The 21,572-nt window shown below is 39.0% G+C and overlaps 2 protein-coding genes across 2 annotated transcripts in view; one reads left to right on the forward strand and one right to left on the reverse strand.

Moving 5' to 3' along the window:
* Window positions 1-211: 211 nt before the first annotated feature.
* On the forward strand, window positions 212-1,294 carry LOC147012835 (uncharacterized). Its single transcript, XM_085854106.1, has 2 exons — window positions 212-715; window positions 789-1,294. Exons 1-2 carry the CDS (start codon window positions 374-376, stop codon window positions 1,185-1,187), a joined length of 741 nt encoding a protein of 246 aa, XP_085710232.1. The 5' UTR covers window positions 212-373; the 3' UTR covers window positions 1,188-1,294.
* A 1,635-nt stretch (window positions 1,295-2,929) lies between these two features.
* Window positions 2,930-21,572, reverse strand: part of LOC147012836 (prolyl 4-hydroxylase subunit alpha-2-like) — a 28,603-nt gene continuing 9,960 nt past the window's right edge. The window contains exons 8-16 of the mRNA XM_085854105.1: window positions 19,017-19,234; window positions 18,664-18,831; window positions 18,483-18,553; window positions 18,210-18,309; window positions 5,728-5,781; window positions 5,429-5,488; window positions 4,768-4,836; window positions 4,470-4,566; window positions 2,930-3,861 (exon numbers count right to left, since the gene is read on the reverse strand). Coding sequence (XP_085710231.1) covers window positions 3,791-3,861; window positions 4,470-4,566; window positions 4,768-4,836; window positions 5,429-5,488; window positions 5,728-5,781; window positions 18,210-18,309; window positions 18,483-18,553; window positions 18,664-18,831; window positions 19,017-19,234 — 908 coding nt within the window. The 3' untranslated portion in view covers window positions 2,930-3,790. The remainder of the gene's footprint in view (window positions 3,862-4,469; window positions 4,567-4,767; window positions 4,837-5,428; window positions 5,489-5,727; window positions 5,782-18,209; window positions 18,310-18,482; window positions 18,554-18,663; window positions 18,832-19,016; window positions 19,235-21,572) is intronic.

Here is a 21,572-nt window from a genome sequence, read left to right on the forward strand (position 1 = left end):
TGAGGCAAAGCATAAAGTTCGTGGATCAAAACTAAAGTTAATGGGGCAGATTTTGTAATAATGTGATACAAAAAAGTTGTATTTCTTGAAATAACGAACTCTGAAGAATGTACAATACCTACATGCGCCAATTTATGACATGCGCTTCTGCTCAAGCTTGGAGTGCCACAGTACGAACCCAAAGATTGGAGACTGTTCATTGACAGCAGCAAGCGATCAATGAAATGTGTTCTGCTACACAACGGCAACCAGTTTGCCTCTGTACCCCATCGCTCACTCGACTATACTGAAGGAGAAGTATGAAGCGGTGAAGTACGTGCTGGAGAAAATTGGTTATGATCAGCATAAGTGGTTTATTTGTGTTGACCTGAAGATGGTGAACTTTTTGTTGGGACAACAGTCTGGCTTCACCAAGTACCCATGTTTTCTGTGCATGTGGGATAGTAGGGACCGTGCTCAGCATTACACGAAGAAGGACTGGCCTGTGCGGGAGGAATTGGTGCCATGCAAAGAAAGGAACGTCATCAACGACCCTCTGGTGGACAGAGACAGAATACTCTTCCCACCGCTGCACATCAAGCTCGGCTTAATCAAGCAGTTCACCAAGGCTCTGGACAAAGATGGTGACTGCTTCACTTACTTGTGCCAGGCTTTTCCAGGATTGACCATGGAGAAGTTGAAAGCTGGCATCTTTGATGGTTCTCAGATCCGTCTTGTGCCAGGCTTTTCCAGGATTGACCATGGAGAAGTTGAAAGCTGGCATCTTTGATGGTTCTCAGATCCGTCAGCTCATCAGAGATCCAGAGTTCAAAAACTCAATGAACGAAGTGGAACTGGAAGCGTGGAAGACATTTGTTTTGGTAGTGAAGAACTTTCTTGGCAACAATAAGGCCAGAAACTACGCAGAACTTGTCAACAACATGCTGACTGCTTTCAGAAACCTGGGCTGCAACATGAGCATCAAGATGCACTACCTATTTTCACATATGAACCGGTTTCCTGAGAACCTGGGTTCAATGAGTGACGAGCAGGGGGAGAGATTCCATCAGGACATGAAGGAGATGGAGACCAGGTATCAGGGTCGCTGGGACGCAGTCATGATGGCTGACTACTGTTGGAATCTGAAGAGAGACCTCCCTGCCGCTGAACATTCCAGGAGTTCGAAGAAACGGAAGTTCAAGCCCTGAAGTTTGAACAGTGGTGACGCAACATGCAATTTACTTGTACTTACCTTTATCAATGCCCACCATTCAGATGACAGTAATCGATGTTTCTATCATGTAATCAATAAATGTTGTTGGCAAAACATTTTTTTTCTTAAAAACATGTTTAGGATGATATGTGTTGACAAAAATCAGCTGATAATGCCACAAAAATGTAATTGATTTTGTCACAAGATCTGATTTTTTCAAATCAACTTAGCACAAAAACCTGACCTGATGGAGAGAAACGGATGCCATTTCCTGATTCAGCAGTGCTAGAATACCCTAATTCACTTGTAGAAATCTAGACAACATTCAGAAAGTAAAAAATTGTTGACCAGTGTTCTTTTTTTCTTCTTTGTTCTTGTTCTTTTTTTTTCTTTTTTTTTTTTCTTGCTTTTTGTTCTTGTTTTTTTTTTTTTTTTTTTTTGTTCTTGCACATCTTGCACATCTTGCAAGTTTTTGTTCTTGCACATCCATACTTTGAAGCAACTTTTGAATCTGGAAACATCTTTTGAAATAGAGGTCCAGCATGATCTGAGACTGATATGGGCAAGTTATGTTCCACAATAAATCCACTAAAGAGAAGTTCCGCTCGGGTAACATCCTCTTCCTCGCTTGTCCCTTGTTTGGTGAAATAATTCAGAAGTGTACCGGTACTCGTGCTCGAAGATCTCTCCTTTGCAATGTCTGTGTGCCGTTTGCTTCCAACGTGCTTCCGAATATCATCGCGACCTCCGTGCTCAACTGAAATATCAACGCTGCATACTGTACAATACGCATGATGAATTCCTCTTTCAGTCTTTCGAATACACGGGTATTGGAGACTGTATTCGGTCTTGTACTTCTGAGACCATTTCTTGGTCTTCGTAAGCTTCTTTTCTGCCATTTCGTAATCAACATCGAGGGCTTGAAGCATCGGTAACTTCGAAGTCGATGTTCCACAGCTGCAGCGCGACTCGTAGAACTCTAGCGGCTGTTAAACACCGCACGGTGGTCGCGACCGCCGGGCTGGTACGGGGCCCAGCTGCATGCAGTGAGCGTATCGCATGCATATACACTGTGCATACATACCGCATGCACTGTATTGCACACATACCGCATGCACTAAATCTCAGTGCATGATCGCATAAGCGAGATCCAGACCCAATGTTTCGCTGCTCCTCATTTGAATTTGCAATTTTTTACGTACAATTTGGTAGCAGCGAACGTTATGGAGTTACCACATGCTATACGTAGCAGACGATGCTTTTCATTCAATTCTCATACTAGTACATTCTGATTAGTGAACAGTGCAAAAATATCAAAATTTCGGGAGGATAAGGATAGTGATCGTAAGGGCGGGAGTTTGGGTGAATTTTCGGAAGCCTCCCGATGAAATCGGGAGGGTTGGCATTGCTGTATTACTGGGTGATGAAGGTTGTGGTCAAGTTTCATCGAAATTGTGTCGTTTCAGAGAAGTTGCAAATGTTTGTGGACGAACGGACGGACGACGCGCCGTGCCAGAAACTCCCCGGAACTACATTCCAAGTGAGCTAAAAATGAACAATTTACTTTTTGCAGGGAGGATAAGATCCCTCACCGACGCACAACCATCGGGCCTGCTCGGCTGCCGAGACATCGGAACAGATCCCTACCAGGACCAGGAAGTTCATGAAGGTTTGTTTTTGTACTATTCCTTTAGTAGTTTAAAGGTTTGTGCATGACCAGGAGTAAAGCATTAAACATTGTGATGTAAAAAACACTTTATTTCAACCCACACCACCATGACAGTGTAAAGTGACTGAGGGTTGTGCTGGCATTATCTACATTTATTGTTCGGAATTCAAATTCAAAGCCAGGAATAACCCTGACTATGTGCAATAGGAGCGAAGTACTAATGGTGGGTTTTACCTCATCAAGGTCCTGCAAAACATCTGTACAGAGTCACTTTATCACCAGCCCATGATGACATCATATGCTAACATGGTCAGCTCCATTTTTTTTGTATACAATGTCGAGGCTTGTATGAGAGCTAACACACAGAACATACAACAGAGGGGAGCAAAAGGCAAGAGGGGTGGGAGAGGGAAGGAAAAAAAAGTGTGGAACAGAGACGTGAGATCTGTGGAAGGGAGAGGGATGTGGTGGGGTACACGGGGTAAACACGATGGACTACAGGGACTTTCAAATTAATGCCCAATGTTCATAAAATTGGAGTATTTGGCACAGTGATGGCACGCTGAAGTAGATTTGAAATTAGGAAATGTGTGACGATGAGAAGAAAAGATGGTTGAGGTTGGTTCTTTCTACAATCTTATCAATATAATAATGAAGCAATAGAAAGCAATATTTAAAAAATAAAAATAAAATCTTTGTGTTTCTTTCCTTTTCATCCCAATTCAGACATCCTGCCAAACTCAAGTATTGACATCAATATGTGTAAAATAAAAGGTTCAAAGTGACGTTGAGGCAGAGTCAAGATCTCAATCCGCAGCTGTCACCATGAGACACATGTGCGTCATTAGGTACTGATGCCGGAGTTGGGATCGGAGTGTTTCTTGCAAAGGTGAAGAGAAACTTTTAAATCGAGGAGTTACCGAAATTGGTCACGCGAGCTCGTTCAGGCCGCAAGGCCGACGGAATTCCTGTCCTCGCTCATGGAGCCATTTGTTTGCAACTGCGGTACACGCAATCACATGCAATGAGTCGCTCATCGAGAGCAAGAAGAAAAGATTCATAAAACATCTCAACGACAAGTCCCCATCCTTACGTGATTGGTCTTTTCAAAAAACATTTTACCTGGCCTTGTGATGGAACAATTCAATTTTCACACCCTTATGAATATGAATAAAAGTTTTACCTTGACAAGACTCTCTGGATACAAACACAAAAAAACCTCATGGAAAGGTCAGCACGGGGCCATGGCACACCTTTTTATCATACTCCGTGGCACATTCTAATCAGGGTGTGAGAGACTATTCCTAAAATGAGTGCCTTTAACAATCTACGTGTCTGTTTCATTTCATATGCAGCGAGGCTAAGACTTTTAATCTGTGGAGGAAGTAAAAGAAAAACAGGAGTATACCAAAGGACGCGCTCATTTTGAGGTCAACTTGGCTGGGCGCATCCCATGTTGAAAGCTTAACGACACAAACAAACACTTTCTCTGTATAAAAAGCAAATAAGAAGGTCTAAGCAACATCACCAACAGATGTTACGTGCATGCAACTTGCTGCCGCCGATACAATGGCCCAAGTGCAAAAAGACACGATCGGCTGCACGTACCCCATTTGCTGCCCACAAGCACAGGGCAAGCGGCATGCCGCGTGGTGTAATCTCCCTCGCCGCTCCGCAGCATGTTATACCAAAAAACAGCGGAGCCCTGAACAGTGAGCACATTATCCACACCCTCACACGGTCACATTATTCAACCCATTATGATCAGACATACACACTCAAAGCTGCACTTGTACGAACCGAAAAGTTAAAATCATTTGTTGCTCTGTATGATCAGATTTCAACCCAAAAGAAAAAAAAACAAAGTCAAGGAAAAAAAACAGAAGGTGATGCACAAACAACGCACCTTTTTAGGCCAGATGGTCGCACCGACATCAGGGAAAACGGTCGCTCCACCAGCAGGAACATCAGTCAACTAATCATAAGGATGCAAGAACACACTAGTGACCTACAAATCACTTTCTTTCATCCAAGGACTGAAAGGTGGTTTAAAATGCAGTTCAGACAAGACTGCAGTTGGTATTAAAAAAAAAAATAAAAAAAAAAAGAAGGTAAAATAATATTAAAAAGTTTAACATGTTCTGGATTTGTAAAAGCCAATTTAAAATGTTATACTCAAAACTCATTTGATCAAATAATTGCCAAAATGCAATCACTACCGATGTACGTTTAACAACACAAGATGCAGAGGAGAACCATTCTCCCAAATATTCACAACCTAATACGTTGTTCCAAAGCACAAACCCTCTGTTACGTCTACCTGTCACCCAAGTTGTGGTTTGGGGTTGAAGAAGAAAAAAAACCAAAATAAAACTCATCAAACTGGTGATCACTGATCATATTAAATGCACGAGCATAGACAGGTACAGTGTCAAGGTGAAATGTCTCTGCAAGGCCATCAGGCGGTTGACAAACAGTTGAGCACACAAAGGGATCGAATAATCAAAAACTTTATCCACACTTTCACAGGACAGTGGAAAAAAAGCAACGTTCGATGAAAGCCTTACATAGGCCAGGAATGTGGCAATGCGGTTACCCTCGACCCTGAGGTTCATGTCGAATGGTCGCTACGGACAAGGAAGTGAAAACACGAAGAATGGCTAGTTATTGGATCACAGATAAGAGAGCAAACTTGATGAAGAATGGTTGCAACATGAGAAGCATGCCCCAAAAGATTGTTCGCAAGGCTACTGTTCCTTCATAACGGCTTGTCTTATATGTTATAAATTGCACTCAAAAAGTCATTTCAATATTCTAATTTGAATACAAAGAGTAACAAACAAAACAAGAAGATATAAAAACTCACCCGAGAAAAATCAAAGTGTGGCTCGTACTGACCACCAATTCCATAGTTTGCAACCTGTAAAACACCACGACCATAAATGATATGAAGAGGCCAACATGTTGTATGCAGAAAATATTTTAAAATTTACCTTCCCAACACAATACTGACAAGAGTAGACGATAAATGGGGTTTCTAGGGCTCCCATTCAAATGAATGGGGGAAAGGGAAAAAACTCTGACTCCAGCCCCAAAAGCCCAAAATAGGAGACTGATTTTCTCCCCACCTATCCCCTTCCCTCCCATACAAGCAAATGTAAAATTGAGACTATGAAAGATTGAGACTTACTGATTAATGCACTTCTTCCCTTTCATATTTTCATTCCACTCAAAGAGTGAACCAACAAATATTTGCCCATGTTCTACTTAAGGGAATAACTTAATTTTCTTATAACATTCATTTCCATCGAGTATATTCACTTTATCTCTTCAAGCACAAAAGAAAGGGCTATCCCTCCTTTGGTTTTGTAAAATGGAGAAGTGCTTTTAAGAGCACAGTCATGCTGTGAAAATGAGGAAGTATTCTGTGCCCATGTCTCTCATGGTTATATCTTAAATCATCAGAACATGAACAGAACAAAGTTTAGCTAAAAACAGCTTTTAAATGTAGGTTTTCTCAAAATCATTCAAAGCAAGCCGTTTCATTTTCGTGTTAAAATGAGTCAGTTTGGAGTCAGCCAAGATGACTCGCCCGAACCAAGCCAAAAAAATTCCGGTCATTTCCGATGTGGGAGACACCCTGAAAACCCCATTGTTGTGCAATCTCCCATTACATCAACAACAGGAGGATATTTATTGCTTCGTATGCTCGGGCTTCGTATGCTCGGGCCTCGTATGTTTTATTTTGAATATGGAGCGTTCAGATTATTATTACTACAACCTTGCAAATAAATAGTTTTCACAAGATGAGAGGTGAGATCCTTGAACCCATTCATTATTTGTTGTTTTATGCAGAATTAAATCACTATACAACCAATAATAACATTGTTGATAACTGATCTTGAAAATGAGTTATTTGAATTACACGAGTGGCTAAAAATGAATGACTTCCTTGAAGACAATCGCTCGTTTAGAAAATAATTGAATGGTATTTTTCTCGGCTGGCAAGAAGTTCTCTCACGTCCTCTGATCTTGACGAGTCGAGTCAAAGGTGAGAAATGATCCCTCTGTCTCTGTGTGTGTATGTGTATGTGTGCGTGTGCGTGTGCGTGTGCGTGTGCGTGTCTTTGACTCATTTTTTCTGACATGACACTATCTTCTGGAAGTAAATATTATATTTATTATTTTATTAATATCATAATATAATAATCTTTATATACCCTAATTGTTCTTCACTCTTTGTTTTGAACAGAATATGTTGATTGAGTTTTAAAAACAAAACAAACCATCAGACTGCTGCAAAAGAAGATTTTGTTTCATTATAAATGCTTTCCTTATAATTATCTGATTTTGAATTACAAGAAAAGAATAAAGGAGATGTAAAGGGGAGGGGCGGGGGGTTGGGGGGGGGGTTAGGGTTGGGGAATACCAGGCAAACCCATCAAACTGGTGATCACTGATCATATTAAATGCACGAGCATAGACAGGTACAGTGTCAAGGTGAAATGTCTCTGCAAGGCCATCAGGTGCGCTCCCCCAACGACCCACCACCCCCCCCTCATCCCTCTCTCCTCCCCTCCCCGTGTGTCTGTGGGGAAGGGTGGGGGGTGGGATGGGATGAGGGGTGTGGTGGGTCAAAGGTGGGGGTTCACAGGGCGGTGGGGCTTGTGTGGGTGGGACTTGTGTGGGTGGGTGGAGCTTGTGTGGATGTGGCTTTTGTGAGTGGGGCTTGTGTGGATGTGGCTTATGTGGGTGGGGCTTGTGTGGATGTGGCTTTTGTGAGTGGGGCTTGTGTGGATGTGGCTTATGTGGGTGGGGCTTGTGTGGGAGGAGTCAAAAAGGGGAAGAGTCAAAAAACTTTCAATTTATCTTTGTCTTTTGTAATTCCCGTGAATAAAATGAACCTAAAATCTCTTCCCCCTTTAAACCACATAATTTGTAAGTCCAAGGAACTGTACCGATGACATCAACAATTTTTAAAAGTTCATTTGTCCATCGCTTGGTATAACCTTTTTCAAAATGAGATTTCCACCTGTATATTCTTACTATATCACCAACTTTGAACTTAGGCTTTCTGACATTAATCTCTTTTTCATATTTTAATTTTGTAAATGTTTCTGATGGCTTCATTTTCGTTGAGGTATGAATCGTGTCGTTGTACTTATCTACAATGTCCTGAATTACAGACAACCATTGATGAGAACCGAGTTGAGTGAATTTTTTATAGTCTCTCTTTTAAAGTGCGATTGAATCGCCCAATAACAACCACTTTTCCTTCATTAAAGGTACTGTATCATGTAATGTTGTTATTTTAAAGAAAATTCATACATGTTTTGTTGTAGAACTCTGTACCCTCATCAGTCCATAATTTTTTAGGTTTTCTCTTGCTTTTATTGAATATCTGTTGGAAGGCTAACATAAGAGTATTACCTGTTTTGTTTTTCAAAGGAACAACCCACGCATATCTACTCCTCAAATCAATAACGGTTAAAACATACTTGTACCCCTTATCATAATTGAGTTCAATTAAATCAGTGGACCAGATATAATCAACTTCCATGGAATAAATCTTCCTTCGATGAAACTTTGTGATTATTGGTTTATGTAATTCATCAGCTAATTGCTCTTCAATCTTAATGATATCATTAGAGCCTATAAGTTTTTTGAATTTCCAAGCCCAAGTTTCAATTTAGCACTGATCATCTTCTTCACGATGAACCTATCAACTTTTTCTCTCAAGGTTGGATTTTGTATCAGAGACAAATTATATAACATTTCTCTATCGGCTTCATGTTTTTCTTCCAACATCGTGCTATTCCCATAATCAATATCATGCTTCATGCACACTTCATCAACCCTATTGATAGGTTTGCTCCACAGTTTAGGATTGTCAGCCTCATCTAATCTTTTATTCAAGTTTGTTCCTGGACCACAGAAAGAATACCCTGGTAGATGTAATTTGCCTGGTATTCCAGTTGTTGTAAATTTACTTCCTGATAAAAACTTTTGTATATCTCCCACTTGTTTGTGTTTAGTGATGAATTCACTCTTTTTTGAGCCACACACCGAACATGTACCTTTTTGCATAACTCTATAATTTTTACTTTTAACAAACGAGATATTTTTACTCTTGGTTTTCTTTTTACATTTCAGGCAATAACTCATTTATTTATGTGAAAATTTCTACAGTTTCCTTTTTAGTTTCCAACATGCACATTTGAATCTTAATTTTTAAAACATAAAGAATCCTTAGAAATGTCTTCACTCTCTCCTATATTTATTTAAGAAAAAAAATGTAAACCTTTAATCAAAGTCAATTACAGAAACATCATCAATAATATAATCTTTTCCTTCTTTATCTCTACTTTCTCGTTTAAATCTTCTCCCTGAAAGCGATGTTAATATTCTTGACGCATATATTTCTAAAAGACTTGCCAATTCTTTGTTTTCCTCCTCGGTGCCAGGTCTTATTGCTCTAGTTGTTGTTGATACAATACAAACTACATGGTGCTTTTTAAGCAAATTTACAATATTCTCATTTGTACTATACAAGAACCTTGATTTATGAAAGTTTTTTTCCAGAAGCAGATTTACCCACAAGATTTATAATAATAGTTGTCATTTATATATGCAATTGTTAATAAAATAAAAAATACATCTTTTAATATCTCATCTTGTTTCACAACAATATATTTATATTTTTCAGTCGTGTGCTTCATATAATCCCCAAATTCCTTTTTACTACATAATGTAGAACAATTGTCTCTCCAAAAATTGTTTGTATCTATTGAATTTAACTTGAATAAAATAAAAGTCTTAGCATTGTTTCTTATGGAACGACGAGGGAGTTGAAACTATGATTGATTAAGATAAATACAATTACAAGAAGAATGTCTCCCTCTTGTGTAGTAGCTATCCATTACCGTTTGGTTTCTCTCATTAACACAATCATCAAAGATAACGAGGTTCTTTTTTGATTTATCCAAATCTTGGGGAGAAGGTATATCATCCGTATTATCACTAAGAATACAAGTTATCGGCTTTGATTTCTTTTCATATCTCTATGTATCTCTATATTAGCCTGGTGTTGGCGTAGTGGTTAGGGTAGCGGCTTGGGATCCAAAAGGTCCTGAGTTCAAGCCCCATTGGCCGCTTGAATTAATACACACCAGGAGGTTGACTCAGCCTGTTTATCCGAAGTTCAGGATTAATTTCAAGATAATTCATTATTTTATTTCTACAATATCTTGTGTTGATATTTCCCTGAAAATGACAATCGTTAATAATATAAATCATCAATCCACAAAACATGGTCGTCATTTGTTCAGTCTCTTCTCTTGTAAGAAAAGGTGTATTATCACCCTCATACTTTACATTCATTTCTCAAATCAATCTTGTAAAGCAATTCATTTTTGGTATAAATCTCAAAGAATTATATTCCTTTTTATATTTTTTATTATCATTAATAAGATAATCACAGAACATACATTGTTTATTGGCTTTTGACTCTGTGTTTAATCCCAGTCTTTCACACGCAGGACAATTCTCAAATTTGTCATGTGGAGAATCAGGAAATCCAAGAGGCTCAAAAATCTAGTAAACTATTCATATTTATAAAGTAAAACTTTACTTCAAATAAAATTCATCTTCGGTATCATCTTCGGTACTTTAACAATCATCTATAAAACTACTTTCATAACTATCGTTTGAACACAAACTCTCGGTATCATAACTGTCTTCTGTTCCAATAGAGACACCATCATCACTCTCATAATCTTCAAAATTTTCAGTTGAATAATGACTCATATTTAATTAGTAGAAAAAAACATTACCGTCTATATCTATATACTATTTTTCATTAACAGATTCAACGACTACATTTTTTATATTAAAGATAATTTTAAAATGGTCCTTAACTACTATTGAACGAAATGTAATTTCACCTGATATATTAACATCCTTTATTTCATCAGGATTTACATCTTTGAGGTTGTTGAAAAAATACAAATTTCTCCTTGCATATTACAGATGGTATTATCTTTTCATTCTAAAGCTTCATCCATGAGGTTTTTCTTTTTTGATACTTTTTCTTGTTTCATTGCTTTTTCTAGTTTTGAATATATTGCCAGAAGGAGAGGAGAAACTTTTGTTAGAGCTACTTTAATTGATGTTCTTCCAGATATACTAAAAGCCCTTCCACTGAATGAAATTGAAGAACTCATATTATTCACCAATATCCAATAGTTGTTATATTTATCTTTATTCAATTTTACATCCTCGACATATTTCTCTGTATCTTTTACAAATGAAGAGATTGATTGAAACTTGTCTTTTGTGTCTTGATACATTGTATTTATTAAGTGAAAAAAGTTGGAGGATAAAATGGTTTTAAGCACAGATTCACCTATAAATTAAACGGAATTTTCATCAAGAAAATTTTATTTTTAGCAAAGTTTTGTTATATAAATATGGTGAATACAACGTACTGCGATGTTTGTAATCATGAATATAAATGTTATTAAAAAACACCTTCAAACCAACAAACACACATTCAATCTTTTCAGACAAATATCTCCACTTGATCAAGAAAGAAAACATTGTGATAGATGTGATAATGATATTCTTTAAAAAATTTTTTTTATAATAAACACCTTCAATCACGCAAACACAAGAACAATGAAGAAAGGGAAGGTGCCACTAAATTCTCCATTGAAATCACTGATGGGGCATTTAAAGGACATATAAAAATAAGATTGTTTCACTTTCAAGACCCTGGACAATCTTCAATCATGGAAGCTGTTGATATCGTAAAACAAAGTACTGAAACTATAATTAAAAACACATTAAGTGAAATCAAAACTTGAAAGTTTAATATCGGAGGAAAATTGAATATGGTAAAGCCCCTGTCACACCTTGACGATTTAGCCAGCATATGGCAACATATCAAAATTTATCTAAAACGCTGGCGTATGCTGAACTATTTTTTTCGGTTTTGGGCGTATAATAGTGTAATCATAACGACTTGGACAAATGCATAACGTATTAGTAACGTACACAGAACGTTTCGATAACTTATACCAACGAATGCTTAGCGTGTTGGCGGCATTCACAACTTATGCCCAACGATAGTTTAACTTATGCAAAGCGTGGCAGCATATCGCCGACGATCACATGGCGTAGCCTATTAAACGGCTGCCGCTCGACGATTCAAATCATAACCGCACTAGACATCGAAGTGTCAACATCACAGTCATGCCGAAGAAAACTTCGAAGAACTCCTCGTTACGGAGTTCCACCATGAGCTGGTCATACATGCCAAACTGCCATCGCCTCCCGATCCATGGTCTCACCCAGTTCCTTCTCCTCCGTTCACCTCTTCTTCTTCTCCTGGCTCTATTGGCACGCAACAGGTACAGTGTCAAATCGATGAGGTCATGTTGATGTTGGAGGACAGCTAGTAGGTATTCTCGTCTCAGCCTTGCCGGATCCTCCATCTCTCAGATGACATGGACATCTGCTCACCATGGAATCTGGAACACTGACGGGTTCCTCCTGTGAACCCCATTTTTATATTCCAATTCCCCTAAACACTGCCAATGCGCCATTATCGGGTAGCTGTAAGTTAGAAACACATTCATCAAGTTCTGTGGTCATCCGGAAGACGTCAAATAAGTCTACATACGTCAATATGTGTTGGAGATACGTTACACATAGGTTAGAAATAAGTTTCGGGTACGCTAGACATTACTTCGACGCATTTCGACTTATGAGTAACTTACAAGTAACGTGTGTCGACATGTGTCAACGATCCCATAACATGCCTACAACTTATGGCCAGCGTATGCGGAACGTGTGAGTCATACGCCGAGCACATCGACAAATTTTGTGCATGCACAAAATTTGTCGACGAGCTCGGCGTACTACGACGTATGTCAGCATGCTTCAGCGTGCTCTTAATGTATACAAAACTTACCCATAACGTATTCGACGTGTGCTAGCGTATTCGCCAAAATTTTCATACGTCGGCATACGCTGGCTAAAACGTCAAGGTATGACAGCGGCTTAAGAGAAGGTGATGAAACTACACCCTATACGAGGACAAACCCTCACTTTATCTCATCATTTCAATATTTTGTCAGATGTGATGTTTACGATGAACTCCAGAGACAAGAACAAGATGTTGATAACACTGTAGTGGGTAGTGGAGTTGCTATTTCAAAAATAATATTTTTAGATATACACATCTTAAAATCAGATCCTCTTCAAGCTTCTTTTTATATTGGTTTACCAAAAGAGATAAAACTTAAGAAAGCAGGTGTTAATTTTCAAAACAAAGAAAATAAATGTTTTCTATGGTCTGTTCTTGCTCATTTACATCCTCCACAATGGAATCCTGAAAGGGTTATACATTATAAGAAATATGAGAATACATTAAATGTTAAAGATTTAAAGTTTCCAATGTCATTGAGAGATATTCCTAAATTTGAGAAAATGAATAATCTATCTGTTAATGTATATGGATTAACGGATACAAACAAAGTTCAGATATTAAAAATTTCAAACAACTATAAAAATGATGAAACACACATTGACCTTCTCTACTTTACTTCAAAGGAAAAATCACATTATGCTTTCATCAAAAATTTATCAAGATTAACCAAATCACAATGATACAAGAGAAAATGTAAAACGTATCCTTGTAAGAGATGTCTCAACTCCTTTCACACAAAAGAACGATTAAATCAATATTCGAAATATTGTAGTTATCATAAATCAACCTTAATCAATTCACCAAAAGCAGGTTCAAACATATCATTCAAAGATTTCAACAAATCTATAAAACATCCGTTTGTGATAGATCATTTTGAAAGTATCCTTGAAAAGATAGATACTGTTTCTCCAAATCCAAATAAATCATACACAAATAAATATCAAAAACATACTACTTGTACTCGGCGCTATATGCTTCGTTGGGTCAGTGGTTGCCAGGTGAGTTTTGACACAATCAGTAGTAGTACGAGTTTGTTTGGATGAGCGAGTTTGATGGGTGACTTTGGTTGGTTGGATGAGTGAAGTTGATGGGTGAGATTGGTTGTTTGAGTGAGTTTGATGTGTGACATTGGTTGGAAGTGTGAGTTTGATGTGTGAAATTGGTTGGATGAGTGAGTTTGATGTGTGAGATTGGTTGGATGAGTGAGTTTGATGTGTGAGATTGGTTGGATGAGTGAGTTTGATGTGTGAGATTGGTTGGATGAGTGAAGTTGTTGGTGAGATTGGTTGGATGAGTGAGTTTGACTGGCATGAGGTTGGTCCAATCCTGGTCCACAACCACCCCCATCCCCCACTACCACCTACTAAAGGCACAACGACCATACCCCCCCCCCCCCACACACCATCACCACCACCACCACCATCCCTCACAATCACCACCTCCTCTGATGGTCGTTCATTCAACCAATCTCACGTCAAACTCACTCATCCAACCAATCTGAACAATCCAACTCACTCATCCAACCAACTTCACCCATCAAACTCACATCCACCTTAAAATTAACTTATTATTTCATATTGCTAAAAAAAAAAACTTTTGAGTAAAATATGTGGCTATTTCCTTTCTCCTGTGGCTAATCATTCTAAACCTGGATTAGCCACAGTGGCTAATTCCTTTTCAAAGCCAGAGCACACCCAGGATTTTAATGATAGAGAAGGCTAAAAGAGGAGGAATATCTCAAGTATGTTCCAAGAGATATGCTTAAGCAAATAACAAATATCTTCCTGATTATAATAAGAATGAGGACAACTCTTACCTGATGTATTATGATGCTAACAATTTGTATGGGTGGGCGATGTCTCAATCTTTACCTGATGGAAAACTTAAATGGGTTAAAGAAAAACATTATGAAAAAGTTTTACAAGACATTGTTGTCTCCTCTCAAAAATAATTGGATGAAGCTGAAGTTGGATATTATTTTGAGGTTGATTTAAAATATCCAGAAGAACTTCATCACAAACATAAAGACCTACCTTATGCCCCTGATAAAGAAAGTCCAAGAAAAGAATGGTTAAGTGATTACCAACAGTCATTTAATATAAAAGGTAAATCTCCAGAAAAACTACTTACAACATTAAATGATAAAGAAAGTTATGTTTTGCATCAAAGGAACTTGAGACAATATTTATCTGCTGGGTTGAGAGTGAGGAAAATTCATAGGATTTTGAAATTTAAACAAAGTAATTGGTTAAAGAAGTGTATTGATTTTAATACAAAAAGGAGAACAGAAGCAAAAACCGATTTTGAGAAGGACTTTTATAAATTAATGAATAATGCTGTATTTGGAAAGACTATGGAAAAATGTTAGGAATCGACAAAACACAAGACTTGCTACATCTTGGAAACAGACTTCAAAGTTCATTAATAGACCAAGTTTTGAGTGAGCAGAGGTGTTTTCAGAGAACTTTTGTGCTATTCATTTGAAAAAAAGAGAGTATTGAAATGGATAAACCTATTTATATAGGAGCATCAATTCTTGACTTGTCAAAGTCATTAATGTATGACTATTACTATAATAATTTAAAATCAAAGTATAAGGATAATATGTCATTGTTATATATGGATGCAGATAGTTTTATATTAGAAATTAAGACAAGTGATGTATATGAGGATATGATTGATAATATTGATATATATGATACAAGTAATTATAAGTCAGGTGATGTGTTGTTTTCATCAAAGAATAAAAAGGTTATTGATAAGTTTAAAGATGAATTGGGTGGGAAGGTCATGAGTGAATGTATAGGATTGAGATCAAAGTCTTATGCTTTTATGTATATTGATAATAATAACATTGAAAGGTGTGATAGCAAGCTAAAGAGAATAAAGAAAAATATAATCAAGGATACAATAAACTTTAAACATTATATTATTACAACTGTTTAACCTTAAAGAAGGAAGAGTACAGAAAAATGAATACAATAAGAAGTTATAAACATCAATTATATACAGAAGAGATAAATAAGAAAGCATTAGGAGCTTTTGATGATAAAATATATATTTTAGAGAATGGAATCAATAGTCACCCTTTTGGTTATAAGTATAAGTGTTAAGATATTGGGTTGGGAATTTTAACAGGCTACCGCCATCTTTCCAAGCAATAACCAAACCAAAGCAGGGGTGCAAATTAACATCTTTATCCACTGGCCAACAGGGCCGGTGACTAGAAAAAGTTACCGGCCCAGCAGAGTTTCTACCGGCCCGATAAAATAAAGACAAAAGTCACAAATTTGATATCAAACACTTTTAATATACTCACATGAGTGAGTTTGATGAGTGAGGTTGGTAGGATGAGTGAGTTTGATGAGTGAGGTTGGTTGGATGAGTGAGTTTGATGAGTGAGGTTGGTTGGATGAGTGAGTTTGATGAGTGAGGTTGGTAGGATGAGTGAGTTTGATGAGTGAGGTTGGTTGGATGAGTGAGTTTGATGAGTGAGGTTGGTTGGATGAGTGAGTTTGATGAGTGAGGTTGGTTGGATGAGTGAGTTTGATGAGTGAGGTTGGTTGGATGAGTGAGTTTGATGAGTGAGGTTGGTTGGATGAGTGAGTTTGGTTGGATGAGTGAGTTTAATGGAGGAGGTTTACAGAATGAGTGAGTTTGATGAAGGAGGTTGGGTGGATGAGTGAGTTGGATGGATGGATGAGTGAGTTGGATGGATGAATGAGTGAGTTTGATGAGTGGGGTGGGGTATGATGCAGGGAGGAGGAGGTTGTGGGTGATGGGGAGGGGGGACCTTTTTGTGTGGGTGATGGGGGGTTGTGAGTAGTGCTGGGGGGGGTGGCATTTTGTGGGTGATGGGGTGGTTGTAGGAGTGGTTGTGGCTGATAGACGATGGGGGGGAGGGGTTGTGGGTGATGGACGATGGGGTGGAGGGGGGGTTGTGGGTGATGGACAATGGTGGGAGTACTACTCGTCCACCCAAACATCACATATAAAAACTCACTCAGCCACCTAACCTCACCCATCAAACTCACTCATGAACCCAACCTCACCAATCAAAGTCACTCATTCATCTAACCTCACTCATTAACCCAAAAGCCTCATCAAACTCACTCATTCACCTAACCTCACCCATGAAACTCACTCATTCACCCAAATGCACTCATTTAACCAACCTGGGCATGAGAAAATGCATCCAAACCGTGCCAAACCGTCAAATCTCTCACAATCACGCATGATTTGGAACGAGATGAAAACAGACAAAATGGTCGCCGCAGAATTACCGGTGATTTCTACAGATTTCTGCAGACAAAAACAGTAGTTCTAGTTGAGAAAACTAGTAGAGAAGCTAGTACAAATTGTACAAAATAACAGGAATCACCGGTGATTCGCCAGCCGGGCAGGTAAGGCAGTATTGTGTACCCGCCCAGCACAAAAGTTAGGCGCCATTGGCGACCGGGCGGCCATTAATTTGCACCCCTGCAAAGAGTGGAGATGTAATCAGCCTTGGTAATAAATGGGAGAAATATCAAATAAGTCTTATTGAAGAAATAACCGGGGTAAAAGTAGATAAAACAAATAAGCAGATAAATTTAATTACAAATAAGTTGGAGGATGTAAAGAAAAAAATTAATATCCTTGAATGGACTGAAAACTTTGATGGTTATCAATTGAACAATGGAAAAACGATTTATTACAATCTGAAAATGATATGTGGCTCAGGTGGTGGTCAAATAAGAGCATTAAGAGAAGTTTATCATTTCATTTCTGCTCAACAAAGACACTTATACCAAGAACCAAGTTCCAAGATATTCTTTGTGAATATACTCGATGGAAATGAACGTTATAAGAAAATCAAGTTATTCCCTAAAGTAGAACATGGGGAAATATTCGTTGGTTCGCTCTTTAAGTGGAATGAAAATATGAAAGGGAAGAAGTGCTTTAATCAGTAAGTCTCAATCTTTCAAAGTCTCAATTTTACATTTGCTTGTATGGGAGGGAAGGGGATAGGTGGGGAGAAAATCAGTCTCCTATTTTGGGCTTTTGGGGCTGGAGTCAGAAAGTTTTTCCCTTTCCCCCCATTCATTTGAATGCGAGTCCCAGAAACCCCATTTATCATCTACTGACGAGCAGACAAAAGCACGTTACGTTTTATGACACAACAGCAAAGTGTTTTTGCAGGTTAGAATCCAGGAATCAGACGGGCAACAGTTCGGCAAATGCAAGGATCTCGTGCTCCAAGAGAATGTATTTTCAGTTTCAGGTAGTCGAAACCTCTTATAAAAGTCTATATAGTACAGTGTATCTTTTTTTGAAAAGTCACCAACAAAGATGCAATGATAACAAAAGGCTCTTACTTGCAGCATTTCCGCAAAGGTAAGGTCAAGACCCGTAAGGCCAGAGATGCGCCGGTTCAATTTCGTTACAACTTCACCAACATCTTCAGAGAGCCAGGCACTGCCCCCCAAAAATATATATCAATAGGTACAGGTGTGCATAAAGTGTCAACATTTTTTTTGGTGTTTTTTGAAGTAGAAATTTATCAAAGCACCACTATAGTCACCATCAAAGAATGCGGTATTTAATTTGATATGAAGATATAAAAATGGGTTTCTTAATGTCATTCATACCTTTTACTGACACGGTAACCAGCGGTCTCCAGGACTCCAGTGACCGTGTTACGCACAGTGGCACGTTGAAGCTGAAATGCACACATTCATACAAGGACTGCATGGAGAAAGTCACATAATAGTCACAATCGTTGGTTCCATTTTTGAAGGTGCTTTACAAACAATAAGGCTTGAAGCATACCAGGGGTTCAGCCAAACGCTGCATCTCCACTGTATCATGATCACTCAGCACGTCGTAGTAACGGATGACATAGGGTGCATCCCATTCATCCTCGGCTCGAAAACGAAAAAACGGCACTCCTTTAAGGACTTGGTAATGGCACGACAGACGACGTTCCCTCTGGGAAGGCTACACCAGATTTGGAAAACAAACATCGTGGTTCACTACTCTCCAATCACATCAGCTTGAAAGTAAGAATGCACACCCAGAATACCTGCTCCTCAAACTCGTATCACAGAAACAAGTCAGTCAGGTGCAGAATAATTTACTTGGTCTTGTCTGACTTCACACAGAGGCAGAATAAGTTTCCATACCAATCTGGGCCCCTTTCCCTGGCAGAGCATCTGGTATATTTCACGCTCGCTAAATTGTCTCGATCCTGGGTGATCATCCTCTTGTGCCTTGCGCTCAGACAGCCAATCAGAATCCACCATCACCTCCTGGCCCAGCCAATCATAAGGCAATCGGCCTTCATGCTCCATCTCAGCCAGAAAGTAATGCTTGTTATTTTGAGTGCGTTCATTTTCTGGATCTGACAAGAGACAAATTGGGAACAGAAAATGGGGCATAGCAAAGTCACAGCTAGAAATGCAACAAATGACCAAACAAAAGAGTGTAGTTAAAGGAAGGAATGAGAGAGTAGGAGTGCTTATGAGCAATTACACAAGTATAAAAAGAATCTTGAAAGAAAAAGCACCATAAGTACTCTCGTTTTAAGGTATTCAAACCATGAATTCCTTTAAATGAGAGTACTTATGGTGAGTACAAAACATGAATTTCTTATATACATCTTAGGTACAAGCTAAACCTCAATATAAAAATCCTCAAGCAGCCAATTTTGTCAAACAAAGCGTAAAAATATAAACTATAAAAAGCAAAGATTGCAGATCCTCACCAAGACTTGTTTTGTGCAGCTTCACAGCTCCAAGCTCTCTAATACAATACCTCGAAGCTAGTAACCTTTCAGCATGTCCATGTGTTTAGCAAATTCATTATATGAGGTGTCGAGCCAAACTAAATTTGAGTGGATTTTTGTTGGAATACGAGTCGGAGTCTACTCTGATCCTTAGTGTCATTGCCGTAACCATAAGAGTTATATGCAGGATTAAACTATTTCCATCCATCCATCCATCGGGACCATACTCTGTGCAGAGCGTTGGTGCTGCCTAAGCAGTCTCCTTGGCTATTTGGCACAATCCTGGACGGGTCGCCACTCCGACACAGTATACCAGCAAGCTGGCACTCATTTTGCTGACCTCGAAAGGATGACAGGTCGAGTTAACCCCAGCTGGCATTAATTCAACAGCTGAGTGGGATTTGAACTCAGGACCCTAGGATCCCAAGCCCACCACCCTAAGCATCAAGCCAACACCACGCATATTAAACTATTTCCTATTTTGGAAGGTCAGATTATTGTCTGTGTGGTACACGAGGAAGAAAATTTCCTTGGTAAGGGGGGAAGGGTGGAGGTAAGATTGTGAAATGCACTGAAGACTGTGTGAAGTTCATACATTCGTGGAAGTAAGTATTGTGCCAGCTCCTGGTTCTGTGTTGCAGAAACCATGGAGCTTTACGCTGCCAGGAGGTATAATAAAGATATCCTGAAAAGCCTGTTCGGCTCATTGTCTGGGTTCATGCAATTCAATCAAATTGCACCATTGTGCTGAGATGACAGCAATGGAACCTCCGCTTATGGACTCGGTATCAATCAGAACCTGGCACTGTGAGCAGTCAAGTTTTGCCGTCTCAATGCAGTTTCTTCAAGGATCTGTCCAGAATGCGTTATGACGGCTACTGGACCGGACGGCATCAGCTCACATATCCTAAAAATCTGCTCTGCTGCTCTTGTACATCCTCTCTCTGCCCTTTTCACCCTGTCATTTGCGCTCGGTCATCTTCGATCTGCTTGGAAATCCAACATCACTGCATTACATAAAAAAGGTTCAAAAACTGATCCCCTTATATACAGACCTATCAGCTTCCTTCCAATAATCAGCAAAGTTATGGAATCCATCATTGTGGTTGATAATAAATCTTTCCTTTTCTCTAACAACCTCATCTCAGATCATCAATTTGGTTTCAGACCAGAATCAGACCAGAGCTCTCATATGGATTCAGACCGGGTCACTCTAACTTGACATGCCGCTTCTACTTACCCAACAATGGATGGAGGCCCTCATTGTCAGACATGAGATCAGGGCCATCTCTTTGGACCTGTCTCATGCTTTCAATACAGTATGGCATCCTATCCTGCCTTACTCACCAATTACTCGGCCTTTGGCATCCAATGCCAACTCCACACAAGGCTTACCGACTTCCTCGATACCCATAGCCAATGTGCGGCTCTCAACGGAATCCTTTCATCTCCTCTCACCATCAAGGCTGGAGTGCCCAGAGGCAGTGTTCTAGGCCCGGTCCTATTCCTGATCTTAATCGGTGATCTCTCTGACTCTGGAAAATCATCTTTACATCTTTGCTGATTACTCCACTCTCTGCCATGACATCTCTCATCCTTCTGACAGACAGGCAGCAGCCTCTTCCCTCTCCTCAGACCTTGACAAAAATCACAAACTGTTCCAATACAATTGTGCTGATGTATCCATATTGTCCACCCTTTGCATTTCCCTTACCTCTCATTATTACTGACATCCCTTGTTTGTCCATCTCAGTCTACTTTCTCCCTCCACCCTGCTTTTGTTTCCCCTTTCTCCTGCTGTTTCATTCATGTGTAAATCGCTCTTCATGTAAAAAAATATAAATCAATAAAGAAAATTAATCAATGCCCGAACATTCGCGGACCCCAACATTCGTGGCATTTTTCAGGAACGTATCCCCCATGAATAGCATGGTCCGATAGTACTGACAAAACT

This window comes from Eptatretus burgeri, chromosome 14 (assembly GCF_056783735.1).
Source record: "Eptatretus burgeri isolate ZD-2024b chromosome 14, Ebu_testis_v1, whole genome shotgun sequence".
Lineage (NCBI taxonomy): Eukaryota > Metazoa > Chordata > Myxini > Myxiniformes > Myxinidae > Eptatretus > Eptatretus burgeri.